The sequence below is a fragment of the Artemia sp. Qi Xiang Cuo genome, chromosome 1 (assembly GCF_049724085.1).
Source record: "Artemia sp. Qi Xiang Cuo chromosome 1, ASM4972408v1, whole genome shotgun sequence".
NCBI classification, from domain to species: Eukaryota; Metazoa; Arthropoda; class Branchiopoda; order Anostraca; family Artemiidae; genus Artemia; species Artemia sp. Qi Xiang Cuo.
Window position 1 is genome coordinate 95,312,791 of NC_142794.1, and position 20,126 is coordinate 95,332,916.

The following is a 20,126-nucleotide window of genomic DNA, read 5'->3' on the forward strand; positions in this document are numbered from 1 at the left end:
CTCATTTTATTATAGTTTAGCCAATTTTTTGTTCTTTGAATTCGCCTGCCTACCCAGTTAATCAAGACGGATAGACCTACTGTATTCCTGTGTATATGCTTAGCCTCCAAACACTTAAAACTTGACGGCACATTCGAAAGTGCTTAGCCTCAAAGCACTTAAAAATTACGACATATTCGAAAGAAAACCTACTGTTTTCTAAAATTCTGGTAATGAAAGACTAAAATCTATAACTAGATACTTTCTTCATTTGCAACCGGACGTGCAAAAGGTGCCGTAGCAAAATAGCATGCCATTTGGCACTCTTTAAATTTGTCGGCACATTTTGTCAGAAAATTCCATTTTTAGTATAAAAATACTTTTTGCTCTAAGAAAAGCTGTCAAAATACAAGTTGTGCTGCTAAAGCGTCGGAGGTTTTTAGAATTTGGTAGTTTGCGACCATCCAGGCCTTTATTCCTTCAAAAATTGTTTTTCCTTGGAAAAATAGGGGAAGGACCATCCTTCAAAGCTTTCAGCTTCGGAATTTAATGGTCATATTTATAATTTCTAGCTCAAATTCTGTCTACAAACTTGCCCAGTATTTGTCGACAAACGGCACTTGCGCAGAAATACATTAAGGGTTCGTCTGCACTTGGAGGAAGCCAATCCAACCTAATCTTCCTCTTCTCTCTCCAGTTTTACAATGACCCTATACTTTTCCAAAAATATATTTTCTAGAGGTGGAAGGACTTATCTAACTCCCTGAAATGAAATTCTATGCAAATGTAAGATTGACAGTATCTTAAAATGTGACAACAAACCCTAGAAAATTTTTTCTTAAAACCCAAAGCAATCTCAGATTATAGGAATTTCTCTGGGATCATATCTGGGTGAGGGAGAACTTCAAACGACAAAACCAAGAAATAAGTAAATTATTTGGAGAATATAAAAAATTTACAGAGGAACTTGTAAAACAAGAACGACAAAAACCCGTGTTGCCAAGCTTTGCCATATGGATTAATTACCGACAAACAGCAAATAGATCTTGCGTCTCACGGCGTCTCATCATATCACGGCTAGAGGATTTATTTGAAACTTTAATTAAAAAAAATCTGAGGGGGGGGGGTCGCGGTTTTCCGCGGTTTTTATTAAGGTTCATGAGCTACGGGTTTTCCCATTACTATTTTTTCATTCCCGTGGCCAGACAGGTTTTTTGAAAAGCATTTATATAAGGCTGTAATTAACCAATATACAAATAAGGAAGAAAATGGGTTGAACACGATTCTAATTATATTGCAACCCAAAATGAAATTCCTAAATCAGCTTCAACTGGCAATTTTTCCTCATTTGACATTTAATATAAAAACGCGTTTCAAAATTTTAAATTACCACAAGCTAGAGTTCGTTCCCTGCTAGGCTGCAGCACGATGAAATTTGCTGTCAACAGTAAATAGAAACAAAATAAGATTTGTGAGCAGAATTTCATTGAGGAGTGACTTTTGCTTTGTAAATGGAATAATAATTTTAAGTGCGTCTATTTTACATTTAAAAAAAGGATTGAATGATAAAGAAACGAATAATAAGGCTTTACCTTCAGATGACATTCGTTACGAGCACACATCTCCTTTTGCTTTGGAAGGTCACTTGGAATAGTCGCTTTTCTTCCAGAACCTTTTCCGATTTCCCCAGCAAAATTCAGATCGTATACATCACACTGCTTACCAGTCCAATACTGAGGACAAATACATTCAAATTTAACAGGTCGATCAAAACAATAGCCTCCATTCTTGCAAGGCGAAGATTCACATTCGTTTCGTACGTGAAATTCACAAAGCGCACCTAATAAAAAAAAGTAAATAAAAAAAAAGAAATTAGGACCTAATCGCTATGGTGATTATATAAATATATTTACAGACTTTTGAAAAAAGATAACGTACGCTTTAAGATAACGCTACTAGTTCTTAAAAGGAACTCCCCGAAACTGTCAAAATTTAATCAACTTTTGTCACTGAATGAAAAGCAATCTAATATAAAGTTTCTATTTCACGAACAAGCCTACGCTTACTATATAACACAGCCAAAGTACTTTAACGTTTATTTTACAAAGAAATGTTTAAACTTCAGAGCCCCAGGATTTCATCCGTAAATTCCACTGTTTTTTCATCAGATTTGAAACGATTTACATTATTTCGGAAAACTTCCCATGATGGCAATGTTTGACGATCTTTTAGACTAGCAGATACTACCAGAAGAAATATATGCTATCGGGCTCAAATATTTCCATTTCTATAGTTTCCCAAAAATGAGCCTAGAACAGAAGAGGTAAGGGTCCTCAAACAGATCTTGGGGATAATTGTGTCACTATTACGTGCACATACGTCAACATTTATAAGATACGTACACGAGTAAAAATGGTGGACGGACTAATCGATAGTGAGTTTGGCGATACTGTTTTTGCTCTACCAAAAACTGGTCCATACTTGTCTTCTCAGGTAATTCAAAATGTAGGCCAAGGTATAGAGAGTAGAGTTCTTTTGCCCGTATGCTTTCCAATACTTAACCTACTTTCTCCAATGTAACATAAGTCTATATTGCTTAGACTGGATTTTAACTTAAAATAATTCTTGAAAACAAAAAAAAGAAAATTAATTATAACTTTTATTATACGATTAATTAGACAAACTTTTAATTATAAACTTAAAATTACAACATTAATGCAATAACATTGCAAATGAAATCAATTATCCGATTCTCTTTGAAACTTTTAAGCTTCTTCAATAAAGTCACCAGACATAAGACTATCAGCGCATTGTTTTTGACTGGAAGGTTTTCACTTGGTTTCCTCACAAAAGTAATATATCTTTATGTTTGAAATTTTAACGTCGTTCTTTATTTGCGTGAGAACATTTTAAATTAAATTTTTATCTTTATTCAGTAATGAAAACAAATGTTGTCCTATTTAAGAGAAGTTAGAAAGGTTAATAAAAAGCATCTTTTAAAGAGTTAGTTTCTTCCCACTTTCAAAATGTCTTCCCGTCTACTAGGCTGTAACATAAGTAATTTACTCAGGGAAATATGTCAGGAATAAGCCAATTCAGAAAAAACTTTCAAGTTGTCTAATTTTAATTATAGCTAGGTTATATAAGTTTCGGTGACCACAATATGTATATTTAAATAAAACCATGCATCTATGTATATGTATACTAAAACTAGAAACTAGAGAAAAGAGCATAAGGAACACAAACCGGTTACACCAGGCGGACAAGCGCAAACAAAATCAGGTCCATAATTTCTACAAGTTCCTCCATTGAGGCAGGGACGATCATCGCAAACTGAGCCCGACCTTTCACAGTTCTTGCCTGAGAATCCGGTAGGACAGATGCAAGAATGACCTCCATTCTCCAAATTGGTGCATATTCCTCCATTTTGACATGGTGAATTTTCACAGAAATCAACCTAAAAGTAACATAACAAAATAAGTACTATTTTTACAATATTTCAGGAAATCGCTGAAAACCAATAAATGCAGGAATGTGGTTAGCATGACAATCTTGAAGGCGAAAAAAAAAACAGAAAATTACAAGGAAACGAATTCAAATTTGAATTGTTTTACTCGATCTTAACCTCATTTTATCCATTTGAACTTCCTAGAATCTTTTATTTTTAGTTTGGCTTTTCGTCCTTTGACATTAGTATATTTTCGATTTTGTTTGTCTATTCCAAAATTTTAATATAGTAATCCTTGTGCAACGAAATATCAGCTTTCATTTTACATTTTCGTTGGCACTTAATTTCATTTTACATTTCAGTTTCATTAGTTTTGTGTTTGTTTTATTTACTAAAAATGCAAATTTGACCATGCTTGCTAGTGAGGGGCATTTTAAGAGTAAAACTTTTATCTTACTGTCATTGCGGCAACAGCCGCAACCTACTTTACAGCCAATTGCAGCCCATGGTAACTGTGAAGGCGTTTTGAAAAAAAAATCTAGTGGAAAGATTTTGAATTTAGAGCCTATCCTGGATTGATACCTTCTATAAGTTAAACTTGAGAATAAAAAATAGAAATTACAAAAATAAATTTTCAGAAATTTCAAAAGATGTCAGGAATTCCTAAAAAATGGCGGCACAACCGAAACAAACAGGACAACATTGAAACTGTCAGTAGGATAATCTAAATAGGAGATTTATTGTAAGGGAGTCCCCTTTAGCAAGTGAAAGGGGGAATAAAAGGGACAGAAATTATGGCTTCACAGACTATGCAAAGATTATCTACAAAACTAGTCAAAGATGTTGGGATTTCGGGAAATTTTATCTTTAGCTTTTTTTGTCTCTTTGTCTTTTTTTCTTTCTTCTGATCATTTTTATCTTCTCTATGACCTTAGTCAACAAAATAAACGTCTGAGAAAGTGTCAATCTATCTAATTGCAAGTCAATCGATAATTCACTCTACCTAAAATAAAAGCATTTTCCTGTGTTTTATTGTGTTTTCAATGTCAATAGCTGACACTGACGAGTCAAAATGTCATACGACGTTAAACTTTGTATCCAATATTATCAGGTCTAAATACTTAAAAAACTGTTCACGTTGTTTATAACATTAATTGGAAGATGTATTCCATATCCTATATTTTAATAATATATAAAAGGGGCGCTTAAGTTAGAAGCATTTGCAAAAATTCGTAAGGATAGAAGTCATTTTGGCGCCAGCCTAAACAAGGCCAACCGACTTTTATTTTTTTCGTTTCACTGAATAATATAGTTCTTTTGTGTTGCTTGCTATCTATTTTTTTTTATATTTGTATATTTTGAGCTGTATGTCTGAAATATATATGTTTTAAGTTTTTTCACTGAATTTCAAATAAGTTGTAATCATTTTTGCTGGAAGAGAAAGGTAACACTACCACATAAAGCTTTAATCGCAATCAAGAAGTTTGCCTTTTCTAGGACAAATTCTATGGAATTTTGGATTTATTTTTTCTTCAAAATGAAATCAGACAATTAAGGAAGAGTGCAATGGGATGTCAATATGCGAAAGAATGGCAAACAATTTATTTATTTTTATTTTTTTTTACATTGGAGCTTTAAACCATCCAAGTAGGGTTCTCTGATACGTTGAATCTGATGGTGCAATTTTTATTAAGATTGCTTGACTTTTTGGCGTCCTTTCCCCCTTTCTTCAAAAATCATACAAATTTTCTCAGGCTCGTAGCTTTTGATGAGCAGTATTAAACTTAATTAATACAATACATTTGGAATCGGCATAAAAAGAAAAATTTTCATGCATTAATTTTAACGTCGTTTTTTTTTAGAATTTCAGTTACTATTGGACCGAGTCACTCCATACTAACAGTTCATTATGCAAAGTGTTTGATTCCCTTTCGGGCGGCTCAAGCTTTTAAAAGTGGAACATTCTTCGATTGTATAATCAATTAATTTGATCTATTAATATAATCCATAATCTACTAATTTAGTCTGTTAATCTATCTATAATCTGTTAAAAAGGTTGTCAGTGCTGGTGTCTTTGGGGTAAGTACAGAAGGATTCTTACCTTTGACTCGCAGTGTCTACCCATAAACCCAGGTCTACAATTACAGCGGTAATTGTTAATAAGCTGGACACAGTCTTGGGTGCCGTCAGGAGCACAAGGATTTGAAAGGCATTCATTGACATCGCCTTCACATCGTGGACCCACAAACCCAGGAGGACACCGACATTCATAGCCACCGACCTGCAAGAAAAAATTCACAACTGCAATGGAAATAAACCTCCTTACCGTTAAATAAACCTCTATGTGTATATAATAAACCTCTATATTTATCTCTAATGTATCTCTAAGTATAGAGAAACCTCCATATTTATCTATATACAGATAAACCTCCTTACCGTTAAAAAGTATGGAGAGCAAATTCTATGTATAAAAGAACTTAATAGTAATAATAATAATAAACATAAATTTATGGTAGTCTGATTTCATAATCCAAATATGCAGGGTATTTATAGAACCGTAACCATGCTAAAGAAGCATCAATGAATCAATTTGATTTTAGTAGACGAATAAGCCATTAGTTTTCCTTTATATTTTCGTCATTTAAAAGCAGGCTAATTTCTTTCAGACGTATTGAAAAACAATTAGGTAAGTAACAATTTCAATATAAGAAGGGTTTTAGTGGAAAAAAAATATCACACCCATATGATATTTTCCATTCGCATCAAGTTTGAATTAATTGTTCATTTACTTTTAGTTCAATTTAAGTTACATTTCTTTCAATTATACTTATTTCTCTTCCTTTTAAGTTTGTAATTAAATAAATAAAACTAATTTTTCTAAATAAAACAAAAGAGCACCATTAAAGCCTCAGACGAACAACAGCTCAGACGTCTGTAAGACAGTTCTTTACCGAAAGCATTCCTTAATACTACTACGATTATCATTATTAACAACTCACTACAGTACCAAGGGACCTGACGCCAACACAGCCGCACACGCTCCTCCTCCATCCCAATATACGCAGTTTTCCTTCTTTTACCTTTCCAAGAAACAACCTTTGTGTACAACCCCTTCCCACCCCGTTCGAAGATGACCCGGCTTTCGTTTGGCCCTGGATAGATTGCCGTAAAGCACATTTGGCAATCTGTTGTCCTTTATCCACGAAATGTGTCGTGACCATCCCAACCCTTCTCTCACTACAGCCATATAATGAAGAAATAAATGAAGAAAAAAGCATATTTGACTATTCTGTTCAGGAGAAAAAACTGATCTCCGTTCTCTTGAGGACGGGGATTCGAAACCTCACTTATTTGATGTTCTGAAACATTGAATTTAATTATACAATTTTCTCCAAAATCACTCGGCTTTTTGGGGACTTTTATCCCTTTTTTTGCAAAACTATACAAATTTTCTCAAGCCCACAAATTCATTGGAAATGAATTTAAACTTAATTTACACTTTGATTTAACCTGGCAAAGACCTGATGTTGTATTTTTCAATCCAAACTTACCTTATCAATGCAGGTTCCACCATGATGGCAAGCTCCCTCGTAGCATTCGTTCACATTGATTTCACATAAGATTCCCAATGTGCCATGAGGGCATGAACAGCTAAAGGCGTTAACTAAATCATGGCAGGTTCCACCGTTGCGACAAGGGTTTGGCGAGCAGTCGTCAATATTGTATTCACAGTGGTGACCTAAAAGAAAGAGACTAGTCAATACGATGCAGTTAAAGATAAATGTCTCCACTCTTTGCCCTTGTTGATCTCTAATGCAAAGGCTAGACTTTTGCGATAAATTAATATGTGGGACGTGGCCTGACACATTCAAAAGATTTAAATCAATTAGAAATAGTGCAATATGGAGAATTTTAGGGTTAATTACTAGGATAGCAATGAAATTCAATATGACAAGTGCTTAACACAAAATATATCCGAGAATCAATTTATTTTATTAGTATGAGTTAGTTATGTGATGCTATAATAAGCTAATTTTGCATATACTAACTTCTACCCAACTATAATGTAAATGGAGTCATAAATAATTTTGTTTGTAAATCTGACCTGCAACAAAATATCCAACTGATCGAAATTTTGAAAAAGAGTTGTTGTTTTTCAGCAAAAACATAGGTAAGTTGAAGAAACTCAAGAGTGCAAATCAGGCTAAGAATCTAAACAAATAGCAACATGAAACGTCCAGAAACAAAAGTAACCGGTAACTCAAATAGTGCGTTTGAGCGTCCCTTATCCGACTTATCCTTTGAATATTAATTTCCTCGGGTGTAATCCGTAAAGGATATCAGCAAAAACTAATCCGGCAACTTGTCAACTGAAACGCTATAGGCAACTAACGACATTAATCGTGTGTACTTCACTGCAAGCATATATTATTTACAAACTCCTGAAGGTGTTTCACGTTTCATAATTACTGTCCCTTTTTGTTCTCTGCATATAATTTTATATATAGTTTTCCCCACGTTTGTAAAGAATATAAATTTTTTGTCTGTATCTGACGTCACTTATCCTCAGTAATCCTACATTTCCTAAAGCCAGCAGGTGTAATTTATACGACAACTAATCCAGGTCGTTTCAAGTAGTAATCCTCTGAGGTCATTTACGCCTCGTGAAACGCTAAGGATAAGTAATCGGGCTTATCAGACAAATAATCTTGGAATGCTCGAACGCATTATTAGTATTATTAGCAAAAACGAACCTTTAACTGATCCGACTTGCAATAAGAGACGACCCTGTAAAATCCCAATACTGCTGAAACGTTCATGACAATGAAACGTTCCTCACCAGGATTGGATGGTACACTGAAGTATCGCATGGACAAGGCAAGCCATCTACCCGGATAATAGGTCAAGAATGGTATTTCTGTATTTGCACTCACATTTATAATAATTAAACGAGTAAAGGAAATCTGAAAATTTTAGTGTACATACTGGCCACTTATTTTGGTTTCACAAATAACACAAAATTATTGATTATAGTACATATATTTTAAACACTAACAAATAAAGGCGTTAGATTGTTATCATAGCTTCACACTTCCTTCTTTTTTTTTGGGGGGGGGGAGGGAGGGCATGCAGACTCGATGGTTCCAAAATTCTTCCTCATAACTTTGATGTTTCAAGTTTGATTAATTATTCAAGAAAAATAAGCATAAATATTAAAATTCAATTAATAAAGAAAATTTTGAAAATACGACTTGCAACACATAATTATTCCGTCTTTTATATTTCCATTCAATAAGATTACATAAATTAATGGAGAAAGCCTTTAAGAACTAATTTATTGAATGCTCACATGTTTTAGTTTTACATACAGCGATGGATTATTATACTATTTAAAAATTTTTACATTTGTATTGTTTTAAATGTTTCAAACACTATTTTATAAGCAGCTTCAGTTACTTAGAACTCAAAAAATTTATTTTGTCTCATTGGTTTCCGCCAAATTTGTGATACATTTGAATGTTTATACCACCTTTTCAGCGGCTGTTACTGACGAATCGTGTTTATAAGTTTTTTTTTGTTTTTTTTAATCAAGTTAGAATAACAGCAAAAAGATAGCTGAAAAAAATATTGAGGAACATATTAGTTTAAATTCAAATTCCAATTTTAGTACATAGCAGAACCCGGTGATCACATGTACGCTTTACATGTAGTAATGACGGGACATAGAAATAATATGGTAATAGATATTGTGTGTATTCTACATGGTAACCCTGATGTCCTCCAAAAGTGTATTAACAGATATTACCAAGACACACGTCCCTTCCTCCCTTTTTAAACAAACACAAATTTTTTGCTGCCGTGAAATTCTTTATAAAATTCCTTCCTCCTCCTCCCCTTCCCCCATACACCTCAACCCAAGCAACTTGGGTGTCTTAAATAATACAAAAGCTTAGTATTTTATAAATTGTGATAATCTATATTGATTTTTTGAAAAAAGAAAAGTTCAAAAAGTTTACGGTTTTAAAATGCTTAGTTGTGTTATGGTTGTGACTGTAGTCTTTTTCTTTCTTTGACAGATTTTTTAAATGTATAATCCAGCGTAAAAATAAGCAAAAACAATTTTCCCCCAACGAAATTTGGTTATCAGCAAACCTAACCCTTCTACACTTAGCTTACTAGCTCATTACTGGTAGGTTTAACAGCAAAATAAGATTTTGCTTTCTCAATTGAAATGTATATTGGTAGGGATAAGTATACAAATTGGCTTCCAGCTCTGCAGCTTACAGAATATCGACGCATTATAGCAATTAAAACACAATAAAAAAACAGTATTAGCGTGAAAAATCGAACCTTGGAATCCGGCAGGACAGTCACACGAGTAAGACCCAATAAGATCATTGCATGTGGCGCCATTCTGACAAGGGGCAGATTCACACTCGTTCACTTCTTGCTGGCAATAGGATCCAGTATAACCATCGGCACAGTGACATCTGTGACTGTTACCAATATCTTCACAGCGACCACCATTACCACATAAGTCGTTTAAACCAACGCCTAAACAAAGAAAAACAATAAATTAGGTTCTTGAATAATAACTAAGAGAAGAAACAGCACATAAAATAAATACAGTTAAAATCAGAGTTTACATGGCCAAGAGCGAAAAATAATCGAATTGTCATCCGCCTACCCCCTTAAACATGATGCTTGACCCGTTGCAAAATACGAAGGAGTGCAGCTGGCTAGATACTGTCATTGCTAATGAATAACAAAGAATAACTCTCACTCTAAGGTTCTCAGACGCTGAATTCGATGGAATAATATCAAAATCACCCCCCCCCCCTTTTTCCAATTTTTCTCTCCCTTTTAAAAATTACCCAAATATTTTTTTTAATGAAGATAACTTTTGATGTGTAGCTTTACACTTTATATATATTGTTATTTTGAAATTATTATGAATACAGATTCTTTCGATGTGTGATATTCATAGCATTTAGGATTACTATTGGCAAGGGCTTTTGGAAACTAATATAGAGAAATATTTGCAGATATATTGCTATACGGGATATATCGCAAGGGTCATTGAAATATGTTGCAAAAGTGTTGCTATATGAAGAAAGGCTATAAGCCAAATTCTTTTCATTCAAATTTCTGAAAACTCCTATATGATTATATGAGGCCTCTTAATTTACGAAACTTTGCACATACCCCCCCCCCCCTGCCTTCTGTGTGCACATATGTTTATACTTAATAATTAATTTATTACAGTTTCATTGCAAGAAACAAATTATGCAATATAATGAACAATTATAAATCATACCAAGTGCAAGGACTGGTATCCCTATTCTAAACTTCATCAAGGTGACGCAAATAGTGCAAATAATTTCATATTTGCCAATCATCCTTGTCGCTAAGTTCTACCCTAGGAAACCTTTTTTTTTCTAGATTTCATTTTACCATAATTGAAAAAGAAGATATTTAACAGGTGTAATCATGCTCAAACTGAAACCTTCGAAAAACAGCAGCAATATAGTATGCATTCAGAAATCCATTCTCCATTTATGTCTGAATTTACCATTATACTGACTATACTCTCACTGTACACAAATAGGTAGAGCCAATGCTGTCGTGTAGGGATACTTTTCGTAGTTTAAAATCGAATTATCTGTTTTTCTTCTTTTTTTTATTTCCGGAATTTGATACAAAACCCGATAATTCAACCTCGGGTTTTGATACAAACCTAGGGTTTTGATACAAAACCTGAGCAAAAACTACGTAGAAATTGGCCCTTTCTTAATTTATAATTTTAGTCTATTTGCGCAACAGGTTGTATAATGAAATTTGATTTATGGAATGGAACCCGTCTGAGAAAGCGTAATGAAATAAAACTGGAAACTAAGATTACATTAAAAAGTCGAAAGTTCAAGAGAGAAAGCAGTTAGGGTGGACAAACTTCACCAAGAAAATAGAAGTGATAAGACACCCTTAAATACCTTTAATTCGTAATTAAGTGAGTAGGAGAGAACCTTTAAATACAGAATTAAGTAGTAGCAGAAGCTGAAATGATGCTGAAACCTACTTATTCAGCTTTAAATATAGCCTAAGAAAAACTCAAGGGCAGTTTGATGAACTGGCAGAGTCATTAGCAGAAAAAAAGACAGGACTAGAACCTATTACCTTTTCTCTTAAATGCTGCATCTTTACAAGAGACCATTTCAACATCGCACAGCATTCCGGTCCATCCTGGGGAACAGGTACATGTGTATGTCTGGTTAACCTGCTTACACGTAGCACCATTCAAACAGGGACTTGAACCAGGACCTCCGAATCCAGATCCAAGGCTGCACCAATCAACAAAGGATTCACATCTAGAACCCGTGAAACCATATGGACAGTGACAAAGATAATGACCTGGTCTGTCAATGCAAGTGGCCCCATGTAAACAAGGTTTGCTATCACATTCGTTAATACGGACTTGGCAGTTGGATCCAGTAAATCTGAAATTCGAAATTTCTGTATAGATCTGATACTCAATACAAGACATCTAGAAATATTTTTCCTGAGAAAGTCAACTGCTAGCACTAAACATTCAGATTTGTAGAATTACACATGACATTGCTCTCACCAAAAGTGAAATGAAAAACTTGAAGAAAAAACAGAAAACAAAGTATATTTTGTTTATTCATTAACACAGAGATGTCTCCTAAAGGTATAGATTTCTTACTTCATATTATATACCTTATACTATAGATGTCTAAAAGTAACCAAGTAGAAAGAGTGTATCTTAAGATCCATGCTTTCATGAGACTGTCAGGTTTGTTTATGTTTACACTAAGATTTATGGTAGAAAAAGCATAAGGACCTTGAATCGATTGTTTTTGTTTTTTTATTTTGTTTAGAAACAAAAACACATTCAATGGCTCAGAAACTATTCAGTCGTGCCAACTAGAAATGGTTTTGGCCCAGCGAGACAGGTGAGAATGACTGGAATTTCGAGTTTTCTGTTATTTTTCAGAAACTGTTGATGATTTTTCTATTTTTATCAGTCGAATTTTCTTTAAAAACAAATACTTTATCAAGGTCTTATTTTTTTCATGTTTCTTATGTTCAAATCAAAAATAAATCTGCTGTTTTGCACTTTTTCCACAAGCAATTTCAGGGTATATGATATCTGTTTTTCCGGTTTTTTAGTGGCTGACAACTGCTATGGTACATATCAGAAAAACTGTATTTAATCTTACACTAGTGTTATCTCTTACAAAGGTATTATGGTAGCACCTTGTATAGATTGGAAGAGTCGTGCGTGATTGGTGGCACAAAGTGCACGCCGGATCTTCTTATAAACGTTTCCCTCCTCTAACAGTCTCCTTCTATCAAGTTTCAAGCAGAAAGTAAGACCTGTTGCAACTTGTCTGAGGGTGATGACGCAAGCATTTTCAATTCGTGTTATTGGAGGCAGCGAGTAATATGGCGACCTAGAATTAACCACTCATCACCACCACTGCCAAATTTTTACAACCACTGCCACCTTGTTTGTATTAAATTAGCTTGGCATCTCACACAAGATTGGCTTGTACCTCTCCAAGATCCCCACCATCAAATTTTAGCAGAAACGTAGACCTTTTTAAAACAAGATTTAAGCAAGGGTTTTCATTTCCTACAATTGGAAGACCAAGTTGGCCCTTGACCTCTCTAATACCACTCCCTTCCCACTGCAAACTTTTAAATAGAAAAGTAGGTATATGACTCTTTGCGCTGGGATCACAGAAGAATTTTCAATGAACATGGTTTATTGAAAATGTGCCTGTTTTTGGTCATTCACATGCTTATTTACTAAGGTTGCGGCCATTGTTGTGGGACGTTTTGGGCCAATAACTTCTACTAACTCGTTACCCCAAAAATTTCGTATATCACTATCTGGTGTGATGCGTAGTAACTGGACAACGTTGCAATACGTCACATGTCGTCGAAGGCGAAGAGGATTCATTTTAACCTCTAACACAGAGATTACCAACTATTGAAATCGTAGAGAACATTCTTCATGAAGGCTCAAGCGACAACAAGCTAGTGCTAGCTTGCACACTCCTTATTCGTTACCAATAGCTTTGGGGGTGGAAATGTTTTTTTTTTGTGTGTGCCGAAAGTCAGGAATCGATGACAAATAATAACGTAACGTTACGATATACTTTCACAATTATCACTAAGGTGTTTTGTGGTAATCTTGATGATACACACAGATCCGTATTGTTTTCAAATCAAGTACATCAAAATCAAATAAGTGATGTTAGTTTTGAGGCAAACTAACATAGCCTAAAAACTACATTTTAAGAAACAACAAACATAGTTAGGATACAAAGATGTCAACACTTACCCTGGGAGAAACACGAAAGTGCATTAACCGTGCATAAAATGTTTTGCCCATTTCCCCCCCCCCCTTTAACACTGAAATTGACCTCTCCTGTCTTCAACCTCCTCCTTCTCTACTTCAACAGTACCATAAAGTTTCATTGTCACCTTTCAAGCCGTTCCCAAGACATTGGAGACATGCTGTTTTGATGACCTGGATACCCATAGTGTCTTTTCATTTACATTTGTCCCTCTAAGTAAATCCTAAATTTAGCTTAACACTCCTACCCGCGGGAGACAGATCTTACCCTGGGAGACAGATTAAACTCGATCCTTTAAGCCATTACCAGATTATTGTAAATAATTTAAATTAGCAGGTGCACATACAATTTTAGGATTTATTATGTGATTACCTTAGTATGGAGTCAGGCGTGTTTCCCCTCAGGAATTCCCCCTGGCGACAGGAAACTACCCCCCCCCCCGGAAAATTCTCCCAACGTTTAAAATTGACCAGCCATTAAAAAGGAAATGAAAAAATAAGAAGATCTTACCCTGGGAGACACAAGCAAGTGAAGCTATTAACCCCATCAACGCAAGTGCCACCATTCATGCAACTCGATGGCGTACAATCTTCATCATTGGTTTGGCAATTTGTGCCAGAAAATCCAAGTGGACACGAACATGTATACGAATTCACATAGTCACGGCAAGTGGCCCCATTTTGACACGGGCTGGAGTCACACTCGTCCAAGTCAATTTCACAGTATGAACCACCAAAACCATCAACACACAGACATGTATAGTCTCCAATACCATCCAAACAGGTGCCTCCATTTTGACAGGGAACTAAAAACAAAGACATAACAGAAAAGGAGAGACGGCAAGTTTACCAACAATCATTGAATTGAAGAGACAAAAAAGGAATATAAGATATAGAACATTGCAATATCCTCATATATTACCAAAATAATAACAAAAAAATATTCCTATGACTGAACCAAATAAATTTTGTTTCTAAATTTTAGGCTTTGTTACTCCACTCTTAAATGTTTTGTTCTCGACACAATTAGCAACCATTTTGTTAGTTGCACACATGTAATGTTTCCCCTATATTTAATTTTAAAATTGACATCATTGCATGATAAAAATATGTCAATTATCACGCTTGCTGACCTAAAATAAAATAGAAATTACTATAGTATTTGTTCCCGTTATATTTATTATCAACATTTCTTTCCTTCTTTATATATAGTTACAACCACTAGATTCCATAGTTACAACCCCTAGAATTGCAAATTCTCCCTTAAAAAATTCACCCGAGAATTCCCTGCCATTAGGGAATCGAGTAAGTAGACCGAAAACACAATAATACACAGAATCAGTATACATGAACATCAATTTTTTCAAACGTCATGCTTTCCAGAGTACAGTTAATCCAAGACTGAATGAAGATGTCCTTTACCCTACATTTATATAAATTAACTAATTAAGTTTTGTCTATTATGTATCCCAAGAGTCGGAAAAGATATACAAATCGAATTCATTTTCATATGGAAGTCCCCCCCCCCAAGAAAATTTTGTCCACCTGTAAAATTATTTTTTACATTTTTTTTATGTTTTATGTTTCATTAAGGAATTTTATATTTTATATTACTAATTGAATACCCAGAAAATGTGAATACTCTGACCCAAAGGGACTAATAATTACTGGTGTCGCGGATTTGCTAATTTCAATAAGCGTGGTCTCTAATTTAAATAATAATATAATAATTAGTATTTATAGGTTATTTGCTCAGTCGTCAGCAGTAACTCAGAAAACTTCTATTCATTTATCCTAATTGCTCAGCGATTTAACTTAAAATTCAATATTGATACATCCTACTTATTCATGCTACATTCATACAACTCTCTTTACCTTCTATTAGTTCATGCATGCTTGGCTTGTCTTCACAAAAGTGCGGTATGAAATTTAGTTTTAATTTAGAACCATGAACAACTGAGTTCTAGGCTGTAAAATGATGTGTAAAAATTTTACCACGATTATAAATAGACCCATATATTAAAGCATCTTAGTGCATTTTACAATCTTATGACTGTTTGGAATAAGTAATGTATAATGAGACTCAAAGATCTATAAAAAAAAATAAATGGGTCAGGCTATATACATTGAACTAGCATTTTGTCCCATATACTGCTGCTGTGCATTAGATTAAATCAACTAAAAAAGCACCAATTACAGCATAAACAATTAGCATCTGAGGCGCATTCAACAAAAGAATATGCCATGGTTTACATGGTTTTCTCTCCCATAACGTGTATATTACCAACGATAGTTATAATTTGTTCTTCGATTTTTTTTTTATGTTTATTTCAATGCTGCATATTGAAGTTTTTATGCACCGAACATGGGGCAATAACCCAGAAAAACAAGCTATCTTTTGGAGAAACTCTTCTGTATGGTGCAAAACATCTTTTTGGTTGGAAAGGTAACCGTATTCCGTAGGGTTTACTAACGACAATAGTTACAAAAAGCTAACTTACAAGAAGCGCAGTCATCGGTATTTGTGAGACAATCTCTGCCTTCATATCCCTTTGCACAATTGCAGATATAGGATCCGTTAGTGTTTTGGCAGGTGGCCCCATTCCTACAGGGAGATGATATTTCACATTCGTTAATATCTTCGTCGCAAAGACGTCCAGTATATCCAAGACCGCACGTGCAGGCAAAATCCAAGAAATTAAAAGCTGGCTTGCATTGAGCATTATTCTTACAGCGATTAGGAGCACATGGGTCTAATTCGCTGTCACAAATTTTGCCAGTATAAGGTAATGCACAAACACATTGATAGTCATTCACCAAATCTATGCACGATCCGCCATGTCTGCAAGGATTATTTTGGCATTCATTGATATTTATTTCACAATTTTTGCCACTATAACCCGGTGGACAATTACAGTTGTAGAAGTTTAATCCGTCTTTGCACACACCACCATGTTGACATGGGTTTGCTGCACATTCATCAATATCAAGCTCGCATCTACGGCCGCCATATCCTGGCCTACAGTGGCACACGTATTGATTGACACCATCTTCACAGCTTCCCCCTAGAAAAATGAAATGATAAATCAATAAGCAAAAGTCCTGTACATAAAAACATCATTGACAGAAATTTCTATCTTAATGCCGAACAAACCTGTCAACTCATTCTGCTAGGCTTAATTCTGACAGATAAGGCAAGACAGATAGTGAGCTTCCAGCGTTGATTCTGGCTAATATGTCTGATTGTAATCGAAATTATATGAAGTCTGCTGAAACGTTCTTAAAACGGAAAGCTCTTTCCAACGCCTTTCAAAAAACGAATACCATTAGTTTTTTACCCCCCCCCCCACCACTATTCACTACAATTGAGCATTGTTTTTTTCACTAGGAAAGGTTATTTTGGGCTACCAGAGAATAATTTGACTCCTGCAATAACTTAGCTTTATTTGTTTACAAGAAATGGTTTTTTACCTTTGTCCGATTGCTCTCTTTTATTGTTATATTAAACTCTTAAACGATAAAAATACATGTAAATTGCAAGGGGGAGGGGGTGGGGGTAAACCTGTCAGACCAGAAAATAAATTATAATATCATATTATGATCAAAAATGGCTGTTTATCTTCATACTCGTCAATTTTCATAATTAGTTAAAGGGAACAGCAAGAAATTAAGCAGTATCACCTTCGTAAGAGTAAACTATGGAAAGATAGCTAATTGATCAAAGCTGTTGGTTTTGCTAGCCAAAATAATTAGGCATCAGGGTCGAAAGATTCAGGTTGTGACAGAAAATAAAATGAAAACTAAAAATTCGTAAATGAATCTAGGCTACATATAAATAGTAGATCTAGCAATTTCTTTTCTAAAAAACAAAAACAAAAAACAACTATGAAAAGTTGAAAACTTTTGGTACAAAAGACCTTCATAAGACACGTTTTTTGTACTTTTTCCCTCATGCTTTATTTTCTCTGAAAATAAGACCTCTGAAATTATCCGAAAAACCTGTTAATCCAAAAAACTTTCTGTGCAAAATTGGCCAATTTCGAAAGCATAAATTGAGATCCATAATCTCTGTGTCCATACAGTATGGTGATATAAAATCATGGTGTAGTATAGTCAGTGCAATTTTTGAATATTTGCCTACTTACTATAAAGTTTCTTTACACTGGCTATTGCCTCTTTTATTTATTTATTCCGCTCAAATTCGAGCAACACAGAAGATAAGTAAATGAAGAAGTAAAAACCATCAAGCAAATAAACAATTTACGAAATACAAAACCATCACAATAGACATAGAAAAATAACTGAATAGAACGCATAAAAAACAAAAAAGACATACCTCAAGCGTTTATTAAATTCTACAAAAAAATATTTTCATATTTAAAAATAAAACCGTCTATTCTAATCTTCGCAAATTCAACCAGTTCATTAATTTTGAATCTCGAATCTAGCTCTAAAATACTGAGAAACACAGCGGAAAACTTGGCTAAAATGTCTTTCTCCATCCCAATCTGTTCGAGCCTACCTCTTCACAACAACCCAGGAAGTTCCAATTTCCCTTAAATATTTCCTTATGACATCCTCCCAAACAAGCCAGGGACGACCTACTTTTCGTTTGGCCCTAGACGGTTGCCCAAAAACGACAATCTTAGGCAATCTGTCATCCTTCATCCGCAGATCGTGCCCTAGCCAAGTCAACCTTTCTCTTATTACAGCCCTGGAAAGCGGGATTGAACCACAATTTTCGTACAGCTTACTGTTTGAGATACTATCAGTCAGTCGGGTACCCAAAACAATCCGTAGGCAATGTCTCTGGAAAACATATAGAAAATCTTCCTTCGTTTTTCGGAGCACCCATGCTTCCAAACCATGCTTGACTACTGTAGCTTCCAATATTATAATTCTGGTTCGCAGAATTATCTTCCTATTCTTCCAAACTTTTTTCAACAGTGGAAAAACACCCTTGACTATTCTATTTTTAACATCTTCACTTCACCCACCGTTTTTACTGATAAATACTGCCTAGGTAAGCGAAGCTATCTACTTGATCGATATTTTCCTTAACCAACAACCACTGAAGTCTTCCGTATTATCAGAGTTTCAGTGAAAGCTCCAAAAACATATATAAAAATACATATAAATATAATAATCATATAAATATAATATAATATACCTTTAATAATAAATCATACACACCACTTTTGTGGTGCGCTAGAACTTGTGTTAAGTAGAAGGATGTCTGATTTTCTTACATTCAATTTCCCGAAATTTCCTGGTATACTAGTCGGAACAACAGTAATCACACATTTGCAAAAACAAATGTGTAACAGCTCAGTAGCAAGGCTTTCAATTTCAGTTCCCAAGTTTTATACCCAGTTTTGTACTACATTGGAAATACCGAATTGGCGTTTATTGACTTTACCCTCAATTATTTCTAATTACTAAATTTTTTCATAAATACTAGCCCTTATTATTTTAAACATTTAAAATATTTATTATGTATAAAAAATTAATATAGTAGAACGATATTGACACGACATATGATATATGAAAGCATATTTATATTTGTTTTAATTATATAAGCATTTCAATTAAGATTTTTAATTCAGTACCTTTAATTATTCTTATTTTATTTTAAAAATACTTACCATTTGTACATGGATTACTTTCACACTCGTTGACATCGCTAAGACAACGTGCATCGTAATATCCTCGGGGGCATTCACATTTGAAAGCGTTCACTAAATCTATGCATTTTCCTCCATTGGCACAAGGATTAGAGGCACACTCATTTATTTCTGTCTCACAGTGGCCTCCGGTGTATCCCGGTCGACAATTACACGTGTATTTGTTTATCTCATCTGCACAAGTTGCGCCATTCAAACAAGGATTTGATGAGCATTCATTGACGTTGAATTCGCAGTTTGGACCTGAAGTTCCAGACGGACAGTGGCATTGGTATGTTCCAATCAGATCTTCGCAAGTGCCTCCATAATGGCAAGGATTTGATTCACATTCGTTTATCTAAAAGAGGAAAACTGCTGCTTTTTCAAAGTTCTAAGAAATCTCTGAAGTCCTCTTCAAGGCGCTGAGATGAATTATGTTGCCCTCCCCCCGTTCACAACATAAATTACGACCCAATTGACCCCCGTACTCAAACAGAAATCCCTAAAGTTTTAATTCAGTCATCCAATATATTTATATATTATATTTCTATACCTGGTTAGAGAAAAAACTTGACTAGTGAATATTCGAATAAAGAAAACTTTAGAGTGGGGAAAATAGCCTTTTTTTAATGAATAAATTTAGAGATATTGA

The 20,126-nt window shown here is 34.5% G+C and overlaps 1 protein-coding gene across 1 annotated transcript in view; it reads right to left on the minus strand.

Moving 5' to 3' along the window:
• Positions 1-20,126, minus strand: part of N (neurogenic locus Notch protein) — a 107,714-nt gene that overhangs the window by 35,990 nt on the left and 51,598 nt on the right. The window contains exons 10-18 of the mRNA XM_089092680.1: positions 19,457-19,832; positions 16,313-16,876; positions 14,323-14,617; positions 11,603-11,922; positions 9,779-9,982; positions 6,979-7,166; positions 5,529-5,708; positions 3,226-3,436; positions 1,572-1,819 (exon numbers count right to left, since the gene is read on the minus strand). Coding sequence (XP_088948806.1) covers positions 1,572-1,819; positions 3,226-3,436; positions 5,529-5,708; positions 6,979-7,166; positions 9,779-9,982; positions 11,603-11,922; positions 14,323-14,617; positions 16,313-16,876; positions 19,457-19,832 — 2,586 coding nt within the window. The remainder of the gene's footprint in view (positions 1-1,571; positions 1,820-3,225; positions 3,437-5,528; positions 5,709-6,978; positions 7,167-9,778; positions 9,983-11,602; positions 11,923-14,322; positions 14,618-16,312; positions 16,877-19,456; positions 19,833-20,126) is intronic.